This window comes from Strigops habroptila, chromosome 7, assembly GCF_004027225.2.
Source record: "Strigops habroptila isolate Jane chromosome 7, bStrHab1.2.pri, whole genome shotgun sequence".
In the NCBI taxonomy this organism is placed as follows: domain Eukaryota; kingdom Metazoa; phylum Chordata; class Aves; order Psittaciformes; family Psittacidae; genus Strigops; species Strigops habroptila.
In genome coordinates, this window is record NC_044283.2 from 8,801,336 (window position 1) to 8,820,095 (window position 18,760).

An 18,760-nucleotide genomic window follows, 5' to 3' on the forward strand; every position below is an offset into this window, starting at 1 on the left:
CTGCGAGGGCTGTTGTGCAGGTGCTGTGTAGTCCCAGTTCTGGCCTGTACTTCCAGTTTTGGGGTGCTCTTGGGCTAGCGTCTGTACCACCCATGCTTGGTGCAGGGAGGAAATGGGAGAAGGAGAGATTTTGAGAGTAATGTTCTGATGGGGATGTGCCCCAATACCCTTAATGTAAGAGCTGCTCCCACTCCATGATCGGAGCATGAAATGTATTTTTACTCTGTTAAGCTTAGTTTAAAATGAAATAATTTTGAAGAGGAAAGCCAGAAATTATCAATTTGAAAATTGTCAAAATAATTCTTACATAACATTTTTAAAATAAAAATAGCTGGAGATGGAGTCTCTGCCTCCTCTGTGGGAGATCTCCGGTGAGAAAGCATTAGCTTCAGTGAAGAGAAGAGCTGATATTATCTTGTTCCTTTTCTTCCAAGGTCTTTGCTCTCACTGAGGTTACTTGCTTTTACATATGTTCTTACTTTAGAGTAATTGATAGTTCATTCTGCAAAAAAAAAAAGGGGTGCTTAAAAGCATATATACATATAGAATTGTGATTTATTTTTTTTTTTACTACTTGTTATTAACATTGATCTAATTAAGACAATGTTACGGGTGTGAGTTTTAATGTAGTTCTTACCAGGTTATAACATTCTGATCTCTGTTTATTCTGATCACTGCTTAACACAGTACAGAGTGAGGAGAAGTGAATAAAGAAATATGGTTAAACCACTAAAAAGGAGTTTGTTCCTTGCAGGACAAGTACATTTAGGACAAGGCTAAAGAAGGGACATCACAGTAGCTGGTGTGAGATGCTTAAAACAAGGGATTTGGCAGCTGAGAATGACAGAAATAGATTTTTAGAGTTTTATTAAATGGAGTCAGAAGCCCATTGCATGGCTCTAGGAGAATGAATCAGTGATAACATCCAAGCTACTGGGGCTGGCTGCTTGTGTTACTGTTGTAATAAAGAAAGGACAGGATTCAGGAGAGCAGGGTAAGATTTACTGGGAATGATCAAGAGCACAGGTTAAGAAAAGGCATATATATATAGGTAGATAGATATGTGTGTATATATGTGAATATCTGTTACTTATCAGGGAGACCAAGGTGTAAAATTAGATGGCTGAGAATGATCATGAATAAAGTTCTGTGTTTGTCATTTGTGTATAGGCAGATACTGAATCAGACCAAAGCCTGTATGTTTATGTCTGTGGGAACAATGATAAATCTTGTTTGCCCAAAAGAACAATCTCTAAAAATTATTTCCCCCTTATTTCTGTTTTTGTGATGTACAAGGATGGCAGTACTATAACTAATCCCCTCCTGACTCTGCTCGTGGACGCTGTAACTTCATACAGCAGCATAGTTACACACTGAACAACCTGAAACTTTAGCATCTTTCTTAAAAAGTTGGATTAATGGGAGCAAACCATTCCCCTGGGGCTGCACAGGAGAGACAGGTTATAGAACATGTTGAAAAGTAGTTGTTAGCCGGCAATTTAGTCATAATTCTGAGGAGTTTCTGCTCACGAAAAAATAAGGTTTTGTGCCTGACCTTCCTGGACTCTTGAGTACCCCCAACATTCACCATGAAAGCATTTAAAATTGAATCCCTATTGAAGCAGCTAAAGCAAACACAGAGCACAGTCCCTCTGAAGTGCTGCCCTCAGTGCTGCCCCTGCATGCTCCTCAGTGCTGCCCCTGCCCTCAGCTGCAGTTTCTTACTCTCTCTGGAACAAGAACTCCCATTCATGATGGGAAGTGTGTTCTGGGGCGGTGATGCGACCCCTGAACTTGGCTTTGCTTTGACAAAAGCACTTTTATCATCTGCACCCCATTATTGTATTGGACAAGGGGTAATGGGTTCAAACTAAACCAGGGGAAGTTCAGGTTAGATGGAAGGAAGAAGTTCTTTACTGTGAGGGTGGTGAGGCACTGGAACAGGCTGCCCAAAGAAGTGGTAAATGCTCCATCCCTGGCAGTGTTCAAGGCCAGGCTGGACAGAGCCTTGGGTGACATGGTCTAGTGTGAGGTGTCCCTGCCCATGGCAGGGGGTTGGAAGTGGATGATCTTAAGGTCCTTTCCAACCCAAACCATTCTATGATTCAGCATAAGAGCCACCGGTGTTGTTCTGGAGTATAGCTCATGGGGCATTGAAAGGGGAACAGACGTGCAGGTTGGAAAAGAGGGGTGAAGTTTACTCTGAGCTGGGACTCAAGTTCCCACTCAGTTGAAGTGCCCGCACTCCTTGGCAGCCCTGAGACTGGGATCACAGGAACACCCAGGAAAGCAGGCATGGGCCGTTTTGATCCCTGTAACTCAGAACCATTCAGTGTCAGACTGTGCACTAAACAATTCCTGGCCTTCGTCAAAGCCTCACCTGTGACGTGTCCTGCAGTTCCTGAGGGCGATCCTGTGGTTTTTCCTGGTTTCCCATAAAGCAGGTGTAATTTGTCATGGTCATTTTCAGGCACTAGGGAAGCAAGTTACTTGCATCAGGCATCCAGCTGAGCAGACTTTGGGAATACCATTCAGCAGACTTCAGGAGAGGTAAATCAAATGGTCTGGCTTTAAAAACCTTACCCAGAGCACTAAGTCCGTGCTGGAACTCACATGTCAAGGCAGAAACATCCTTCTCCAGACCTGGGAGGCACAGCCTGTTCCTCTTTAAATCTGTGCTGTGTGCTGCAGTGCTCTGCACTGTTGCCATGGCAGAAATCTCCCCATAGTAATAACCTCTTTCAGGGAAGGTTAAAAAGAGACAGTGCACATGCTCAGAAATGCTGCACTTGTTCTGTTAGCAGTTTGCAGCGGCCATTTCAAAGAGACCATCACAAAGAGGAGAGAGAGATCAGGTACTGATATTTTTTTCCTTTGCTAGAGGGGGTGACTTTTCTCTTTCACAGAAGTCCATGCACAGCTCTGTCTCCCAGTTGCACAGCAGGGAAAAAACACCCTTGAAGCCTGTCACGGTTCTTCCTCGCAGATAGCAAATTCCCATGGAATAACTAAGAGGCAGTGGTTAGGGGAGCAGTTGTTTTGCAGTGGGGCTCACATCCGAAGCTGAGCTGAATATAGGGTGGGTGAGGTGAAAGGTACCCTGAAAAAGTTCAACAGCGTATTTGCTTTGTTTTGTTGAACCTTTGTAATGCTCAGTCAACTATGAGAATAGCCTCTGCTCCTACTGACCAGAAGGCTTCTGCATTAGGGACCTTCAAAGGAGGCTGGTATTATCCTAATTTACTGTGGCTTGGAGACACTCTGCTGCATCCTGTTGCAAAGCCTGGTGTCTTTTATTGTATTTGCTTTGATTGCAGATCACCATTACTTAAACAGAAAACCCAAGCAGCTTGTTATAATTTTAATCCCTTTGTTTTAAGTATTGTAGGAATAAGGAAAAGGATCCTAAAAGATCACTTGTAAATAGTGGGAGGGGTAGGAAACCCAATTCTGAGGTCATAGGAATAGCATTACTAGATCTTTATTTTAGAGTGGGCTCAAATACACCTGTGACTCTACATGTATGTGTGTGTCTCTGGCTTCTGAACCATCCCCTACTCTTATGTTTCAGTTGAGGTGCACAGGAAGGGAATGTGTGTAATGCTGCTTCTTTTCTGGATGGATTGCTGGTTTGCACGTGGTGCAAGAAGTGTTCATGCAGAATTTGCAGCTTCAGATTAGCTGTGTGTGAAACGGTGGATTGCATATATACTGCCCTTCCAAATGTGAAATACAAGCTGTTTTGGGGAGTGCTGTGCTCTTGCATTCAGTGCATGCATATTTGATGTTCTTGTGCAACACCTTTTGCTTAGTATGCAGCAACTTAAAAACAAGAAAGAGACAGAACATTGTCCTGCTTTCCCAGATTTAGCTCAAGAGATTTTTCATGTGGATTTTATTGTGTTGCTACAACTTAACCTTGTTTGAGTCTTTCTTTCTTCCATTTGAACATACAGGAAGGGAAGGTAAACTTGGCTGAACTAAGGACTACCCTAGCAGTTTGCCAGGATCCTTGAGGCTTGGATTGGAATCTCTAATAGGCAGTTGCAGCTTGAGCCAGTCCAAGTTTCCTGTGTTCCCTCTTGATCTGAACAGTTTACCTCTTGGATCAAGAAAATATCTCATTTGAAACCTGTGTTCTCATAAAGAATTTTACCTCTGTGTGAAGGGGAGTTGTTGCTGGAACAGGCTTCAGGGCACAGTGTGGCCTGGCCGTGATGTTCAGGAACAAATGGATGGCTGCAAATTAAGTTCTGAAGCCCGGGTTAGGAGAGGAAACAGAAGGTCAAAAAATTTTCATGCATTTTACCATTTGAAGTTTTACCTATAAGTTTGTGGAGGTTTAACAAAAGTCTTTTCCTTCAGCTACTTTTGTAAAGGAGTTCAGTTTTTATGATGAGTGTGGTGTGTAGTTAATGACGATGGTTACTTGGGAAAAGATGGTGCATCAGCAGAGCAAGCCAGAGGGTAAAATCCTCATCTCCAGGTTTAGGGGTATTTCAGCTAGCACTATAATGCAGTTTTGGTCTCAAAATCTAACAATGAACCGGCTGTCCAGATTCATGTGCTAGTCTGGGACTGTGTAGTTATAAAAAGAATTGGAGCCATGGAGCAGGCAAAGCCACTGGTATCCTGGCTTGCAAATGAAACCAAAAGCTGTCTAAGGACTTCTGATGTTCTCCTTCATGTCTAGGGATATTCTCTCCCCATTGGGTTTTATGTTCATTGCTGGAAAAGTACAGAAAACTTTGGTTCATGCTCTACATCTTGGGATATTTTTTTTCTTTCAAAGTAAGACTGCCAATGTTTTAACCATCAGGAACATGAAGTTCTTTGTCACAAACCCCTTGTACTTGTAATATTCTCCTCACTAACTTGTTTATGTCTCTTTATAACTGAGAAGCACCCATTCCCAAGATGCTGGCACCCTGCCTTCTGCGAAGAGTGGTCCTTACAGTTCCTTTAGTCTTTGTGGTTGCACTGCTGCTTGTGGAGCCTGTTAGATGTGATCAAGAAGCGGGAACAGCCATACCAGCTGAAAGTATGTACCACCCTTCAGTCCTTTCATACAGTGTGTATTGTAGTTTTAATTTTGCAGTACTTCCCATCACTGAAGCTTGTCCAAATAATTCAAACTATTTTGGGCATGTCTTGCTTATGTTGTTTTAAAACCACAACTTCATAGCAGACCAGTGCTGTTTTTCTCCTTTACCCAAGGCTCTCCACTCTGTTACCCTTGTCTCTTGCCTGTTGCTGTCTTCCTTGTACCTGAAATCTGCCACTGTTCTGTACCTTTTCCTTTGTACAACCTTTTCATTGTGTTAGCCCTTTCTGTGCCAGAAGTCTTCCTGTTTGATTTGGAGAGACATTTATTGAGACTTGCATTTTTCAACTGACATTGACTGTTCATGACGTGTTTCATCCTTCCTATGTCTACTGTATTGAAGTCAGTAGTTTTTATTAAAACCATTCACAAGGAAGATGCCAAGAAAGCACATGTGTCAACACCTAATCTTGCAGCCTTCAGCCACCTCATTCTCCTTTGCTCATCTGTGTGGAGTTTATTGTATGTCATAAACATAATGACAGGTCCTTGCATCAAGTTGTTGATGTGGAAAATACTGTCCTCTCTTTTTGTCTGGTGCAAATATAATAGCACCAAGGTTGGGTCATGGTACAACAATGAGAGAGGAAGTCTTTAATGCTGTTTAATATTTATTTTTTACGTATCTGTGTTTTTTCTAAGCCAGTTAAGGAATTTGGCAGACTCCTTTTCTCCAGCAGACAGGGTTCCTGTCTGCTGCTTAGCACACAGTTCATGAGCTGGAAGCTCATACTCCGGTTTATCAGATGCATGTAGTAATCAGTCAAATATCAAGTATTTGCAGTATAGGCTGACAGATCCTGCAGGATTTTCTATCACTTTGGGTTTCATCCTTTACCAGACCTCAGAGAGCAAACTAAACCTGCTCTTGGAATTTCTCACTTGTGCAATATTTCCTATGAAGTTGTCGGAGAGGCGCAGGCACTGAGAAGCAAATAAGAGCATATGTAGAGCCTGATGATTCAAAGACATTTCATCATGTCTATATTTGTTCTGTCTCGGTGCTGCTATCTGTTAGGGCACAGCTTTGTGTTACATGATGATCAAGGCAAAGCAAGCCTCGTGACCTTCAGTCTGGATATCTAGATATGGGAATACTGTCTTAAACACTGCAGTTAGTCCAGAATGCAGCAGTTCTGCTTAACAGCAATGCCCAGCAATGTCAGGGCATTGTGTTTATCTGCTGCTTGCTTCAATAACTTTGGACAGAGCTGTATCATATTCAAAGTTAGAGGCGAAGTGATCTGTCTTCGTGATATTTTAGTCAATTTTATTCCATTAGCTTTGTATTTAGAGCTCCAGTTTGTGAGATCAGGAGATAAGATTTCCCAGGGAACAGGCTCATGGTTTCAGAGGTGATTTCTGAACAATCTGAAGATGAGGTTCAAAATGTGCTCAGGGTTGGAGGAGCCAAATGAAAGACTCAGTTATGGGTTTAGTGTTTCCATTACGAGTTGTGACAAGAGAAGGATCAGGGGAACAGCAATAAAGGAGGAAGAAAATTTTTAATGCAAATTTGTTGAATTTTGTCATTGAGAGACTGGGTGACCATCATGATGCACCATTTACCATCACCTGGATTGTTCAAGAGTACATACATCAGTGCTCACCCTAAATACTCTTTTCTGTAGCTTTTTTCATACTTAGAATCTCTGTTTCTTTCTTCTACTTAATACTTGATGCTGTATAGTAATGGTTCTCTACTAAATACTCTACTAAATGTTCTCCCAGGTCGTCCCTGTGTTGACTGCCATGCATTTGAGTTCATGCAGAGGGCTCTGCAGGATTTAAAGAAGACGGCGTATAACCTAGACACACGGGTATGGAAACATTCCATTTCCTTTTTCTTACTATGGAAGAAAATGCTGTGGATAAAAGTAGATCAGGATTTTGCACAGGATACGCAGTTAACTGTACTGTCCTATCTTCTGAGGTGAGGCTGGGTGATTACATTTTACCTCTCTATGCAATAATCTGTGGGATTCTTCTGCCTTGGGGTATCAGAGACACTGGGGAGTTTAGGAAGGAGTGAACTGGCAGTCCTCAGCCCTCTATCCTCATGCAGAGCTGCAGCCATTAGCACTGCTATTCTCATTCCAAATGCTGAGCACACACCTTTGTTTTTATGTTAGGGGGAGTAAGGTGAGAGTGTCATTTATATATATTACCCAAAAGCAGAGAAAGCAAAAAGCTTACAAAAATAAAATACTCCCCTGCACATGCTTTTACCCCTGAGGAGAGGTTAAGGAAGGAAACATCATCTTGTACGTACTTTTTACATTGCTCTGATTCCATAATGATGAAAAATGCCACAAAGTAGAACAGCGTAGGGAGTTGAACGTGTTTGGCTTGCAGTCAGCGTAGAGAATTTGCCAACGTTGGTGTCTTCCTTCTGTGAGAGAAGCTGAATCTGTCTCTTGCTACTGCAACTCGCAATCTGTGACTAGCTGTGTCCCAGCTGCTGTCAGATAGCAGTGTCTCAGGAGGGTGGCTTTCCCCCCACCTCCTGTGGTACCCTTTAGTGTATCTACACTCTTGCACAGATTTTCCAACAGAAGGCACTCAAACCTTTTTGCTTTCCTGTAGCCAAGGTTGTTCACAGTTCAAAGCCTACACTTTGAACTGGCACCTTTGAAGAATGCTTTGAGGTAACTGAGCAGGGTCCATGATGTTTAGGTGCAGGTACAGGAATGAAGATGCCTTGAATTGGGCCATACTGCAGAAAACAAACGTACGTTCCAGATTGGTATGTAGGACATTTACAGTTAAACAAAATCTGTTCAATAATTACAGGTCAAATGTATTTTGGGCTTCTTCATGAAGAAATTTTGTTAATGAATACATCTGCTCAACAGTGCATAGAGCCCAAACAAGATGTTCAGCTTGTGCTGTAGCGGTTCTAGCACATCTTTGTTAGATCTTTTATAAACCTTTCAACTTTTCACCAGAATTTCTATTTCTTGAGTCAAGAATATCTCAACTACTAAAATCTCCTTTGGTTGTCTGGCCATGGCAGGGACCTTTGAGACACCCACAGCTTGCAGACCAAGAGAGAAGCATTGTAAAATACAGATATCCAAAGCAGGAGTAGCACTAAAAGCCTCAAAGAGAGCAACTGTATTTTAATACTTTTTAAAAAATGGAAATAAAAGACAGGCAAGGAGAGGAAATGAGGCTACAACAAAGGTCTGGTTGAGAGGAATGTCCTATTATTGACTTTCACAGTTGTAGATTTGACAGCAAGCCTGAAAGTGTGGCTCCATCATATATTCTCACCAAAAGAAACATATTACTTCCTTATCACTTTGAAATCTAAATAATTGAGTCCATATTGAGATCCTTCAGTGCCTCTGCACTAGAACAGGCCTGTTCCAGTCATTGAGCTAGGAATTCTGCCTACATCTTCAAAAGATGTGGAAATATTTAATAGTTGAGGACTTTTTGGAACTGTCTTCTGCAGTGTTTCAATTCTTTGTGTTATTATTCAGCTGTGGCTCAATTTGATGTAAACTGAGAGTTTTAACTCAATTGCTTTCAGTCACATATATATTTTACATTGACTATTTTAGTCTGTTTTACTGCTTAGTGGAGCAAACATTTCTGTCCCCAAAAATACAATTCCCTTTGTTAATATTCCCAACGGAGACACTCATTTCCTTGAAAAACTCTTTTGTTTGCAGGCAAGACTTTTAGATGATGACTAAGCAAATCTTAACTGTGCTGGAGGGGAAGGGATTCTCAAAAGCACAGAGAGAAAATTCTCATTAAATTCCTCCTGCAAATCTCACCCTGCAGTTCTGTACAGGGGAAGCCATATAGTTTTATTGCACAGCTCGAGAGTTTTCACACTTAATTTACCCTGTGTTGATCTGCATTGTGTTTTGCAAAGCAAACTGACTGTAGCCTAGGTCACATAGCCTTTTATGGAGGCCATAGGCTGTATCATAGAATCACAGAATGATTTGGGTTGGAAAGGACTTTAAGATCACCTGGTTCCAACCCCCTGCCATGGGCAGAGATGCCTCACCCTAGACCATGTCACCCCAGACTCTGTCCAACCTGGCCTTGAACACTGCCAGGGATGGAGCATTTACCACTTCTCTGGGCAACCTGTTCCAGTGCCTCAGCACCCTCACTGTAAAGAACTTCTTCCTTGTATCTCACCTGAACTTCCCCTGTTTCAGTTTGAACCCATTACCCCTTGTCCTATCACTACAGTCCCTAATGAAGAGTTCCTTTCCAGCATCCTTGTAGGCCCCCTTCAGATACTGGAAGGCTGCTCTGAGGTCTCCACGCAGCTTCTCCTGTCCAGGCTGAACAGCTCCGATTTTCTCAGCCTGTGTTCATATGGGAGGTGCTCCAGCCCCTGATCATCCTCATATCATCCTTATCATCTCCTTCCTTTTACAAGATTAGACACATTTGTAACCTACACTGATGTGATGATCACTTACTGATGGACAGGCTGGCTGCATTTTACTTAGCAGCAGGAGAAGGATCCCAGACCACCTCTGAGAGCCTGGCCGCTACCCATGCACATACCACATCTCTTTGCCCCCCTCCATACTGTTTTCCACCGTTTCGTTGCTGCCGGCCCCTTGGAGCAGGCTGCAGGCTGGATTAGCTGTTTTAACAGCAGTAACCAGCTCTGGACAATCTCTGCTGGGAATATCTGTGATTCACCTCTCAGCCAAAGTGCAGTAGGTGGCAGGTGCAGCTCTGATCATGAACTGAGGAGAGGGTTCTCATACTGCTGGGAGGAAGCTGCTACCATCAAAGCCATTCATCCAGCTCACACCCAGCTCCCTACTGCATGAAAAGCTGCTCAAGACAGAGGCCAGCAGGGAACAGAACATAAACCAAATCCTGGAAAACAAATCCAGCACGTTAAGTTAGATTTGCCCATGAAAGTAAAACCAAAGGCTTGGAAATGCTATTAAAGATATAGAAGATGGTAAGCAGCCTTGGGGCTTAGTTCCAAAGCTGTTGGCATGCTGTCAACCTCCCTTATTCAAACCATTGCAAACAATGTCAGGGAGATGGTTAGCAGGTGGTGATTGAGTGTCTTTTATGTGTTTAGCAAAGTCTAATCAGATCTTTCCAGTTTTGCAGGGCAGCTGATACAATCAAAAGGGATATCTGATTTAATATAAACCCACAGGGCTGTGTCTAGTGAGTTATCATCTGGGAAACAAACCTGACCAGCAGATAGCTTTTCCTGTACTAAGAAGGCAGGTGGTAAGCAGGATGCTTACCTTACTTAGAGCAGGTCTGCTCTAAGTGCCTTTAGCTGATGTGGGTCAGTGGATAACTCAGCTTTTAAAACAGAGCCTTTAATCACACAGCAGTTCCATCTCATGTGAAAATCACAAGACAGGCAGATTAAGCATGTAGCTGGTTACACCAGTGGGGATTAATTTGGTGAGTGGACTTCCCATAGCTACTGTGTCCCTTGACAGTAAGGGGAAGTCCTCTCTTGGATCAGACTGATTCTCAGCTACAGCTTCAGCTCATAATAGACAAACTGAGATGAAGATATGATGTTGATGTCAAACAGTTCTGTGTGCTCCATCATGCATCTCCTGAAGCCACAAGTGCTGACAGTTGTTTTTTGATGTTGTTTTTGTTCCCCCCTCTTACAGACAGAAACTCTGCTTCTTCAGGTGGAAAAGAGAAACCTGTGTGACTGTGTAACTGCAAACCTGCTGAACTGAATCCTGGGGGCCAGCTAAGGAGCATCACCTCTTCAGCAGTGTTTTAAATGCAGCTGTATGAAATGCAGCTGTATAAAATACAGCTTTATGGAGTTCATGTTGCAAGCATGTGTGCCCAAACGTACTGAGGAAATTGGGGGGCTGTGTCTTATGTATTTGTCTGTTCTGGTTTTGGTTTTGTTTGAGGGTTTTTTTAAGAGAACCCTCTTTTCACAGCCGTTGGGTTGCCTGTAAGGGCTCAGTTCAGTAAATCTGTTACTTGGTATTGGAGTGGGGGAAAAATTGACCTGCTTTGACTTTAAAATGAGACTTGGCCAAGTGTAACCCACAAGATAATGATGGCCAACAGTGCTCTAGAGACACTTGCAGCTGGCTTTTGTCTCTAATATGAACATAAATCTGTGGCAACTTGATTGAGTGTCTTTTATGTGTTTAGCAAAGTCTAATCAGATCTTTCCAGTTTTGCAGGGCAGCTGATACAATCAAAAGGGATATCTGATTTAATATAAATCCACAGGGCTGTGTCTAGTGAGTTATCATCTGGGAAACAAACCTGACCAGCAGATAGCTTTTCCTGTACTAAGAAGGCTGGTTACATTGAGACAGGGCGTTGTGGTCTCTATAGGCTTTGCCTGTGTATTAAAGATGATGGAAGTCCTTTCTGTTTACTGTCTGCACTGTGATCACATATCAGGCATGTTGTAGTTCTGTCAGCTGCAATGAGGTATGTGCCATGAGGAGTTATATGTGTGCTGTACTTGGAGCAAAACAGTTTACATCTTAGTGCTGAGTTTTCTGGTATCCTGCAGAAGAGTATTGTCTTCTTTAATTAAAACCTTTAGTTTCTTCTACTCCTTTCCTGGACACTCCATTTTTAATCCACTGTATCTCTAAGTAGCAGGTCCAACGGGTAGAGTAGAAAAAGGAGAAGAAAGATATGACTAGGCAGCCTTGCCAGTTCCAGCTGTACCAAATGCTACCACCAGCAACTGCTCAACATCACGTTGCAGGAAAGCTCCGTACAGTGCCAAGAAGTTTCTTCACGAGTTTCTTTATGAGTTTCTTCCAGCAAGGATCTCCCATGTTGTGTATTCTTCACTAAGCCTATCCACACAGCATGGGAGCACTGGCACAGCTCATATCTGGCTGCTCGGTGAAATAAGAGTAACTGCAAACCTCACCTGCAGCTTCACTCCCAGAGAAGGAAGGGGCAGCAAGTCCCTACTCACACATGGCTGAGCATTTTCCAGACCTCATGGAGCAAAGCCTCCTTTGGAGGGCTTCAGCTGATCCTGGCTGTAGCAGAATGGCTTCTCAGAGCTTCTTGGCTTGTGCTGCACTTGGGTCGTCACCATCTGGTTCTAGCTTGGCTGTGTTCCTCTGCTTTGCTCTGGACCTGCCTTGTCTCTCCCTCTGTGCAACCTCCATTCCCCCTTCCAGTCTGGCATTGCCCTCTCTAGGACCAGGGATTTTGCAGTGAAGCCCTGGCTCCCAGTCCTTATAACTCTATGTGTAGTCACTGCAAGTGAGAGCAGTGGGACTGATACTCCTCTGGTCAGCAGTCCCTTTAGATCCAACTGGCAGCACTTCAGGAGTGATGAGTGGCACTCCAATTTACCATGGAGTGAGTGAACATGGTGCTGAGCAACACTGGTATCTCGTCCCCTGTCCAGGGAAGACATTGTGAGGAAGGGCCTCTTTTTCTTGGGAAACCAATATTCCCATTGCAGAACTTTGAGGAAGTACCAGAACAGTCCAGGTGGTGAAAACTCTGCTCCCAAAGCTGACTTATCTGTGGACTGTGCACCAGGATGCTATAATCTCACCAGCTTGTTACAGGTATGGACAGGAACCCAGCCACGATCAGCTGCTGGTTTTGCCAGGGGCTGAGTAATGAAATGTTCTGGCACAACTGGAAACACCAGTAAATCTTGATGTAAATCTGCACAGACACCAGCTTGAACAAAAGAAAACCTGACCCTGTGGAAATACTTTCCTTCAGTTCATTTTGCTACACCTTTACCTTCTGATTCACATCAGCAGAACTGGGGTAGTGAAGCACAGGACATGATAGATGTTGCCCAAAGAGAAAGCAGCCAGGAGGGGAACAGAAGGGGAAAGAGGAATAACTCTCATGTTCTTCCTCAGAATCTGAAAAAATTAAGGATTCCTTTCAGTCTGCAGAAGATCCATTAGAACCAGGAATTTCCTAGTGGAAATTACTATATGCTCCTTTAAAGCCCACCTTACCTATTTTCCTTTGGTTGAATGGCTATTCTGTATTACCTCTTGTTCAAAACCACCAAAATAGCAGGAGAGCTTTGCTCAACCACTTGGCTTTTTGCTCAAGCCTAGTTTGCTGTCCTAAGGTTCTGTGTAGCTGTCCTGGTTACCCTTGTGCCAGCCACTGGATGTGCAGATCTTCTGTGCCATAAAGAAACCTTGCACCAATGCATTCACGAGTAGCAAACACTTGTGCACATGAAAAATGTCCGAAAGTGGTTATATGTTGCTGTGGTCATGCTGCTGAGCTGGGGAATACCTTTCAAACTTAGGGTCCTATGTCTTTGATGGCCCTGGCACTGTTTTGCCTCTTGTCACCTTATACAGTTATGGTATTTTCTCTGCCCTCTGAAAGCCTGATATTTTTTACACAAAAAATTGAAAGCGTTAGCACTAACAGGCTTTCTCTTCCCATCATACTTAAAACTGCCACCGTGTCTCCTGCAAGAAGTGCTTTTTTCCCTTCAAAATTCAAAGGTCCCTGTTAAGTCCAAACTGTTGTTTCATATGTATTTAATAGGGCGATTGGGGGAATGGTTTTAACCTGACAGAGGGGAGATTTAGATTAGATATTAGGCAGAAGCTCTTCCCTGTGAGGGTGCTGAGGCGCTGGCACAGGGTGCCCAGAGAAGCTGTGGCTGCCCCATCCCTGGCAGTGTTCAAGGCCAGGTTGGACACAGGGGCTTGGAGCAACCTGGTCTAGTGGAAGGTGTCCCTGCCCATGGCAGGAGGTTGGAACTGGATGACCTTTAAGGTCTGTGATTCTACCAGAACATACATGCATCCTTCTTGCTGTCCACATTATCATGATTTATTCCCTGTACTACATCACGTGGCTGGCTGTTGCTTTGTGACTGCACTGAAAGCTGTCTGAGGCAAAGACGTTATCGTGCCAATAGTGCTGGAAGGTGGCCATCACACCTGCGGGTGCTGTGAACTCTTTAAATAAAGATCACAGTGTAAAATATGCTGGCCCGTTGCTCCAGTTTCAAGCATACTATTTGTTTTTATGCATAGGTTTGCAGTTTAATCTCCATGTAGATACCCCTTAACCTGCTAACTGCAGCTTGGTGTTCCAACTGTAACTATGTAGCAATGGGGAGAGGCAGAGATGGCATTTTCAAGGCCTTTAAGCTCCTGAATTTTAAAAAGTGGCTTAAAACATAAGAGTTCCAGTCATGGAGAAAGGAAAAGCAAATATCTGCGTATATTCTATATTTCTTACATTGGTCTGCCTACACTTCTCTTTCCTGATAGTCAAGGCTGTCATCACTTGATTTCTCCTCTGAACCATGCACTTGCTGAAAACCTACTAATATATTAGCTTGCCTTCATTAGCCTGAGCACCTGTTGATGTATAAATCCAAGCAAGTGATACTACACTTTTCTGGTCATTTAAGTGACAAAACTATAGCTTGTTCTCTTTGTCAGTAGACTTTGAAAATGGAACAGGATGGGCAACTTTCTTAGTATTCTTTATATAGCTTCACCCTTCTTTTAGAGTCCAAATCAACTGGAAGGACTGCTGGCTGGTGATGCAGGTTGGACTGTTCCATAGGGTAAGCAGGACACAGGTTTCAAGGGAGGCCAATGTTCAGGTTCTTGTGTTAGGGTGGAGGGATCTGAATAATGTGTGTGTGCACATTAACATAACACTTAATGTTCGTGCTCAGGCCAACAGAATGGTAGCCTCAGCCCTGAGCTACATGTAAGTATTAGATGTTTTCTAAGCATTGATGCTATATTCTTTCCTTTTTTTTTTTTTAAGATTAAAACTTTATTTTTTACACTATTCCTTTATATTATTCCCAAACTCCATAAAATACTTGGCTATGCAAAATCCAGTAGGTACCACTGATGGAGAAATGAAGGAATCCCATGACTGGGGTATTTTGGCTCTGTGAAGCGTCAGTTGTTGCATTACAGCAGTTAGGGTCTTGTGTTGAGTGTTAGAGAAAGTAGGGACAAAACACAGCTTCTATTTAGCTTTAAGTGCAATGAATTTTTACTGCATGACATTTTGATGTGCATATTTGTCTAAGGGGCTTTTCTACAACAGAGAAAGTGTAGGAGCTTTTCTGTATAACAGAGTTGTATCTAGTCCAAATTAATGGAAAGATCTGCTAACATAAGTTACATCTGGACTAACCTTTGATCAAACCAATATTCGATAAGACAAACAATACTGACAAGATCTGTCATTTTGTGTGGCTTATGCGCTGAGCCTGGTGAAACTTAGCATCTTCTTTTGCATAAATCCTAACAGACTTCAATGTTCCCAGTGATCCCAGATTTGGTGAGGTTATATCTATTCAGCTCTCGACCACAACCTAAAAAGATGACCATGGTTTCACTCTGAAACTATTTCAACTTAATATAGAGGCTGAGGGGAGACACAAACCTTGAGACCAAAGGAAAAGACACCAGCATTCGTGAATGCTTATAGTCAAGGCTTTCATTGGAGACCGTCTGTAGTGCTGTAAGTTGACTTTTGAAGCTCTGGGCATTAGGAGTTATTTCTCTTCCTCAGTTAAAGAGAACTTCATCCATGCAGTAAATTTGATACACATGGTTTCTTGCCTAGGCAGCTCTTACATTCATCCTGGACTACATATACACTGTAATAAAGTATCTGGCTTGTGAAAAGTATCTGGTTTCAGCCAACAGCACTGAATATAACTGATGCACAATTCAGTCTTGCATCCAAGTGAGAATTGAACAATGTTTAAATGCCTTTGAGAGCTGGTATATTACACATTTAAAGTATGGTTTGTTTTATATACGACATAAACTCAAACTATTTTACCTATGGAAGATTAAACCATATCCTGGAAGTCAATAGCTTTTCTAAAGTAAATGAGATCTGCCCACTTCCCGTTTCTGTATGCACATACACAGAGGAGAACTGCCTGTGCCTTTTGTTGCTCTAGTTTTGGTAGCCACAGAACAACATGCGCAAATCCCAGCACTTAAAAAGACAACCGACAGGTTCTTCCTGGCATCAGCTGCTCTCAGAACACATGAATTCAGAAGGGATTTTTACACACAGTTCTCTAGACAGTGAAAAATTACATGCTCGTATTTTCCTAGGCAGGTTCCTAGACAGGGGTAAGACTGGCAGTAGCAAGGCAAATAGCTCAGCTTCATTGTCAGTGGCGTTCAGACTGAGAATACATAGACAGTACACAACCCTTGCCTATGCTGTAAATCTACCCCATGTCCAGCACAGTGATTTCAGTTCCTGGATTTCAGCAGTCCAATGCAAACCTCAAATATAAACTAAGAAAATGATATTTTGCCAGTGGTTCTTAACTTTTTCCTAGAACTAAAAGCCTGAGCTAATCTTCATTTCACAGTAGCTTGACAGCAGCCTCTCCTGTGTGGCAGAAAGCATTCTAGGTTTTAGAAAGTGTTTAAAGATGCTTGTCACATTTGGCTTCAATTGATTTCTGGAGAACTTATCAAGCCTGATTGCTTTCTCACATCTTACACAGTGGTGAAAGAGGTCTCTTGGAGGTGACTAGTTCCTGCATTAAAGGATCTGGGTGCTGAGTGTCTATCATGCTCCCTATTTGCAGCCACATCCCTGTTTTGCAGTGTCACATGGACTTTGTTGGGACAGCTGCAGTGTCTCGAAGCCTCACAGTCTGACCAAGGCTCAGCTTGTGGTTGGATTCTTGAAGGGTTTTCCAGGAAGCTGTAAGGTGAGGAACTTGTCACTGATGCCAAGAACACATTTGTCATTTCATGAGGGAGACTTTTTTCACTCACCAAACCTCTGACATAGTGTTTAAAGTAGATACTAAGCTATCAAGCAAAGGTGAATCATTGTCTCATGGCATAAGGGACATGATAAGTATTGGGTGCTTTAATTTTCTGTCCTTCTCAGGGCCGGAGACGGCTGCCAGAGAAAAAGACAATGCAAGTTTTGCTGTTTATGGGCCACAACATCTGCAGTGCACCAACCCCTCACCTCTCAATTCATCTGCAAGGCTGTGAAATAAGTATTTAAAGAAGGATTAAGAAGGTGTGGGCTTTGGAACCTGCCCTGCAGCCAACTGTCTCTGAATTCCTTTATCAATGACCCGTCCCAAAATGGGAATGTTCTCTAGCCATCATACTTGCTTAGACCAGAAAAACATTGCCTTTGCCCTGATAACTGAGGAAGGAGAAATAGTTAGCCTGGGTTTCAGATGCTGCACAAGGGCAATGCATTTGTCCCAGGAGTGTCTGTGTTTATGCTGGAATTGCAACACCAAGAGCTGGGAAGTGACTGCCTAGAAAGCAAAGTTATTCTTGTAATCGTAGAATCATGAAAAACAAGAAGGGAAAGGTATCCATAAGGAATCACCCAGTCCATCCCTTGTCTTTATGCAGGGCCAACTATCCCAATGCCATTCCTAATGATGCCTAATTTATACTTACGGGCTTAAATATCCCCCTGTCTTTCACAGGAAATCCAGCCCGGTGCCATCCCTATCATTAAGAAGCTTTCCAGGGGCTTTGGTAGTGTCTCCTTGATGTAATTTAAACCTCTGCTTATTTCTGCTGCTGTTGGTGTCTCTGCCAGCACCTAGTATTGCAGTGACCAGACCAGATGCAGTATTACAGCTCTGCCCTGCTGCTGAAGGCAGTCTAAGCTCTTGCACTTCATTTTGTATATCCAGTATAATTGCACTTTTTTGGCAGCGACAGATCACTGTAGACTGATTCCAGCTCATGACTCCCTAGCTCTACTACAGAAGTGCCACTTAACCTGCTGTTCCCCATTCCAAATATGAGCTGTTGATTGCTCCTGATGAAGTGTAGCACTTTGTTCTCATCCTTATAAAATTTTATTCTGTTTTTAGAGCCTTTTCTCAACTTCTCCGTATGATTTACAATTCTAATCCTCTCCCCCAGCATTGCTTAGAACCTCCAGGCTGACGCTGCTTCTTAAACAACCAATTTGCTTATTCATTATCCAGCTGACTAATGACATGCTGAATAACTGATTAACTTGAACTAAGTGTGTCTCTGCAATTCCAGTGTGATGGATTTTCCATAGTGACAGTGACCCATTGCTAACTCTCAGCAGTGACCCAGCCAGTTTTGCTGGCCTCAGAGCAGTTTCCTTAGTTGCTTCGGACAATGCTGTGTGATGCAGCAATGGAAATCATAGAATCATAGAATAATTAGGGTTGGAAAGGACCTTAAGATCATCTAGTTCCAACCCCCCTGCCAGGGATGGAGCCAAATCTTCCTGAAGTTGATTACATTTGGCTTTTCCTACCTGCAAGGCCTGTTACTATGTCACAGAAGGAAACTTAACTGGTTCGACTTGATCCTTGGCAAATAGCTCTTATTTGCAACTCCAGTTTTTGTTTTCCAAATGCTTACAAACCGTTGGTGGGATCATTGCTTCTAAAACATTCTCAGGGATTGACCATAAACTGCTCTGTGTGTCATTTTCCACTTTCTCCTTTTAAAGGTAGTCAGTGCATTTAACCTTTTCCAGGGCTGGTATAACTCACATCTTCCCTGAGCTCTCAGCAATAATTGCTGATGGTGGTTACTTTAGTTTCTTATTTAGATATCCTGAGGTAGGTCTAGTGATAGCCCTGGGTAAAAAGAGAGCTGTAGGCAGATTGAAACAGAAAAGTGACTTGGCACACACCTA

The 18,760-nt window shown here is 42.8% G+C and overlaps 1 protein-coding gene across 1 annotated transcript; it reads left to right on the forward strand.

Moving 5' to 3' along the window:
• Positions 1-2,682: 2,682 nt before the first annotated feature.
• LOC115610811 (neuropeptide-like protein C4orf48 homolog) lies at positions 2,683-11,669 on the forward strand. The gene is made up of 4 exons (XM_030492829.1): positions 2,683-2,855; positions 4,904-5,041; positions 6,836-6,924; positions 10,747-11,669. Exons 1-4 carry the CDS (start codon positions 2,771-2,773, stop codon positions 10,816-10,818), a joined length of 384 nt encoding a protein of 127 aa, XP_030348689.1. The 5' UTR covers positions 2,683-2,770; the 3' UTR covers positions 10,819-11,669.
• The last annotated feature ends 7,091 nt before the right edge of the window (positions 11,670-18,760 follow it).

Bases quoted from the DNA above. Each gene is read 5' to 3' on its own strand.
- LOC115610811 (XM_030492829.1), top strand. From the start codon at position 2,771: ATGCTCAGAAATGCTGCACTTGTTCTGTTAGCAGTTTGCAGCGGCCAT. The intron at 2,856-4,903 runs GTACTGATATTT...ATAACTGAGAAG, and splicing joins AAAGAGGAGAGAGAGATCAG to CACCCATTCCCAAGATGCTG. The intron at 6,925-10,746 runs GTATGGAAACAT...CCCCTCTTACAG, and splicing joins CGTATAACCTAGACACACGG to ACAGAAACTCTGCTTCTTCA.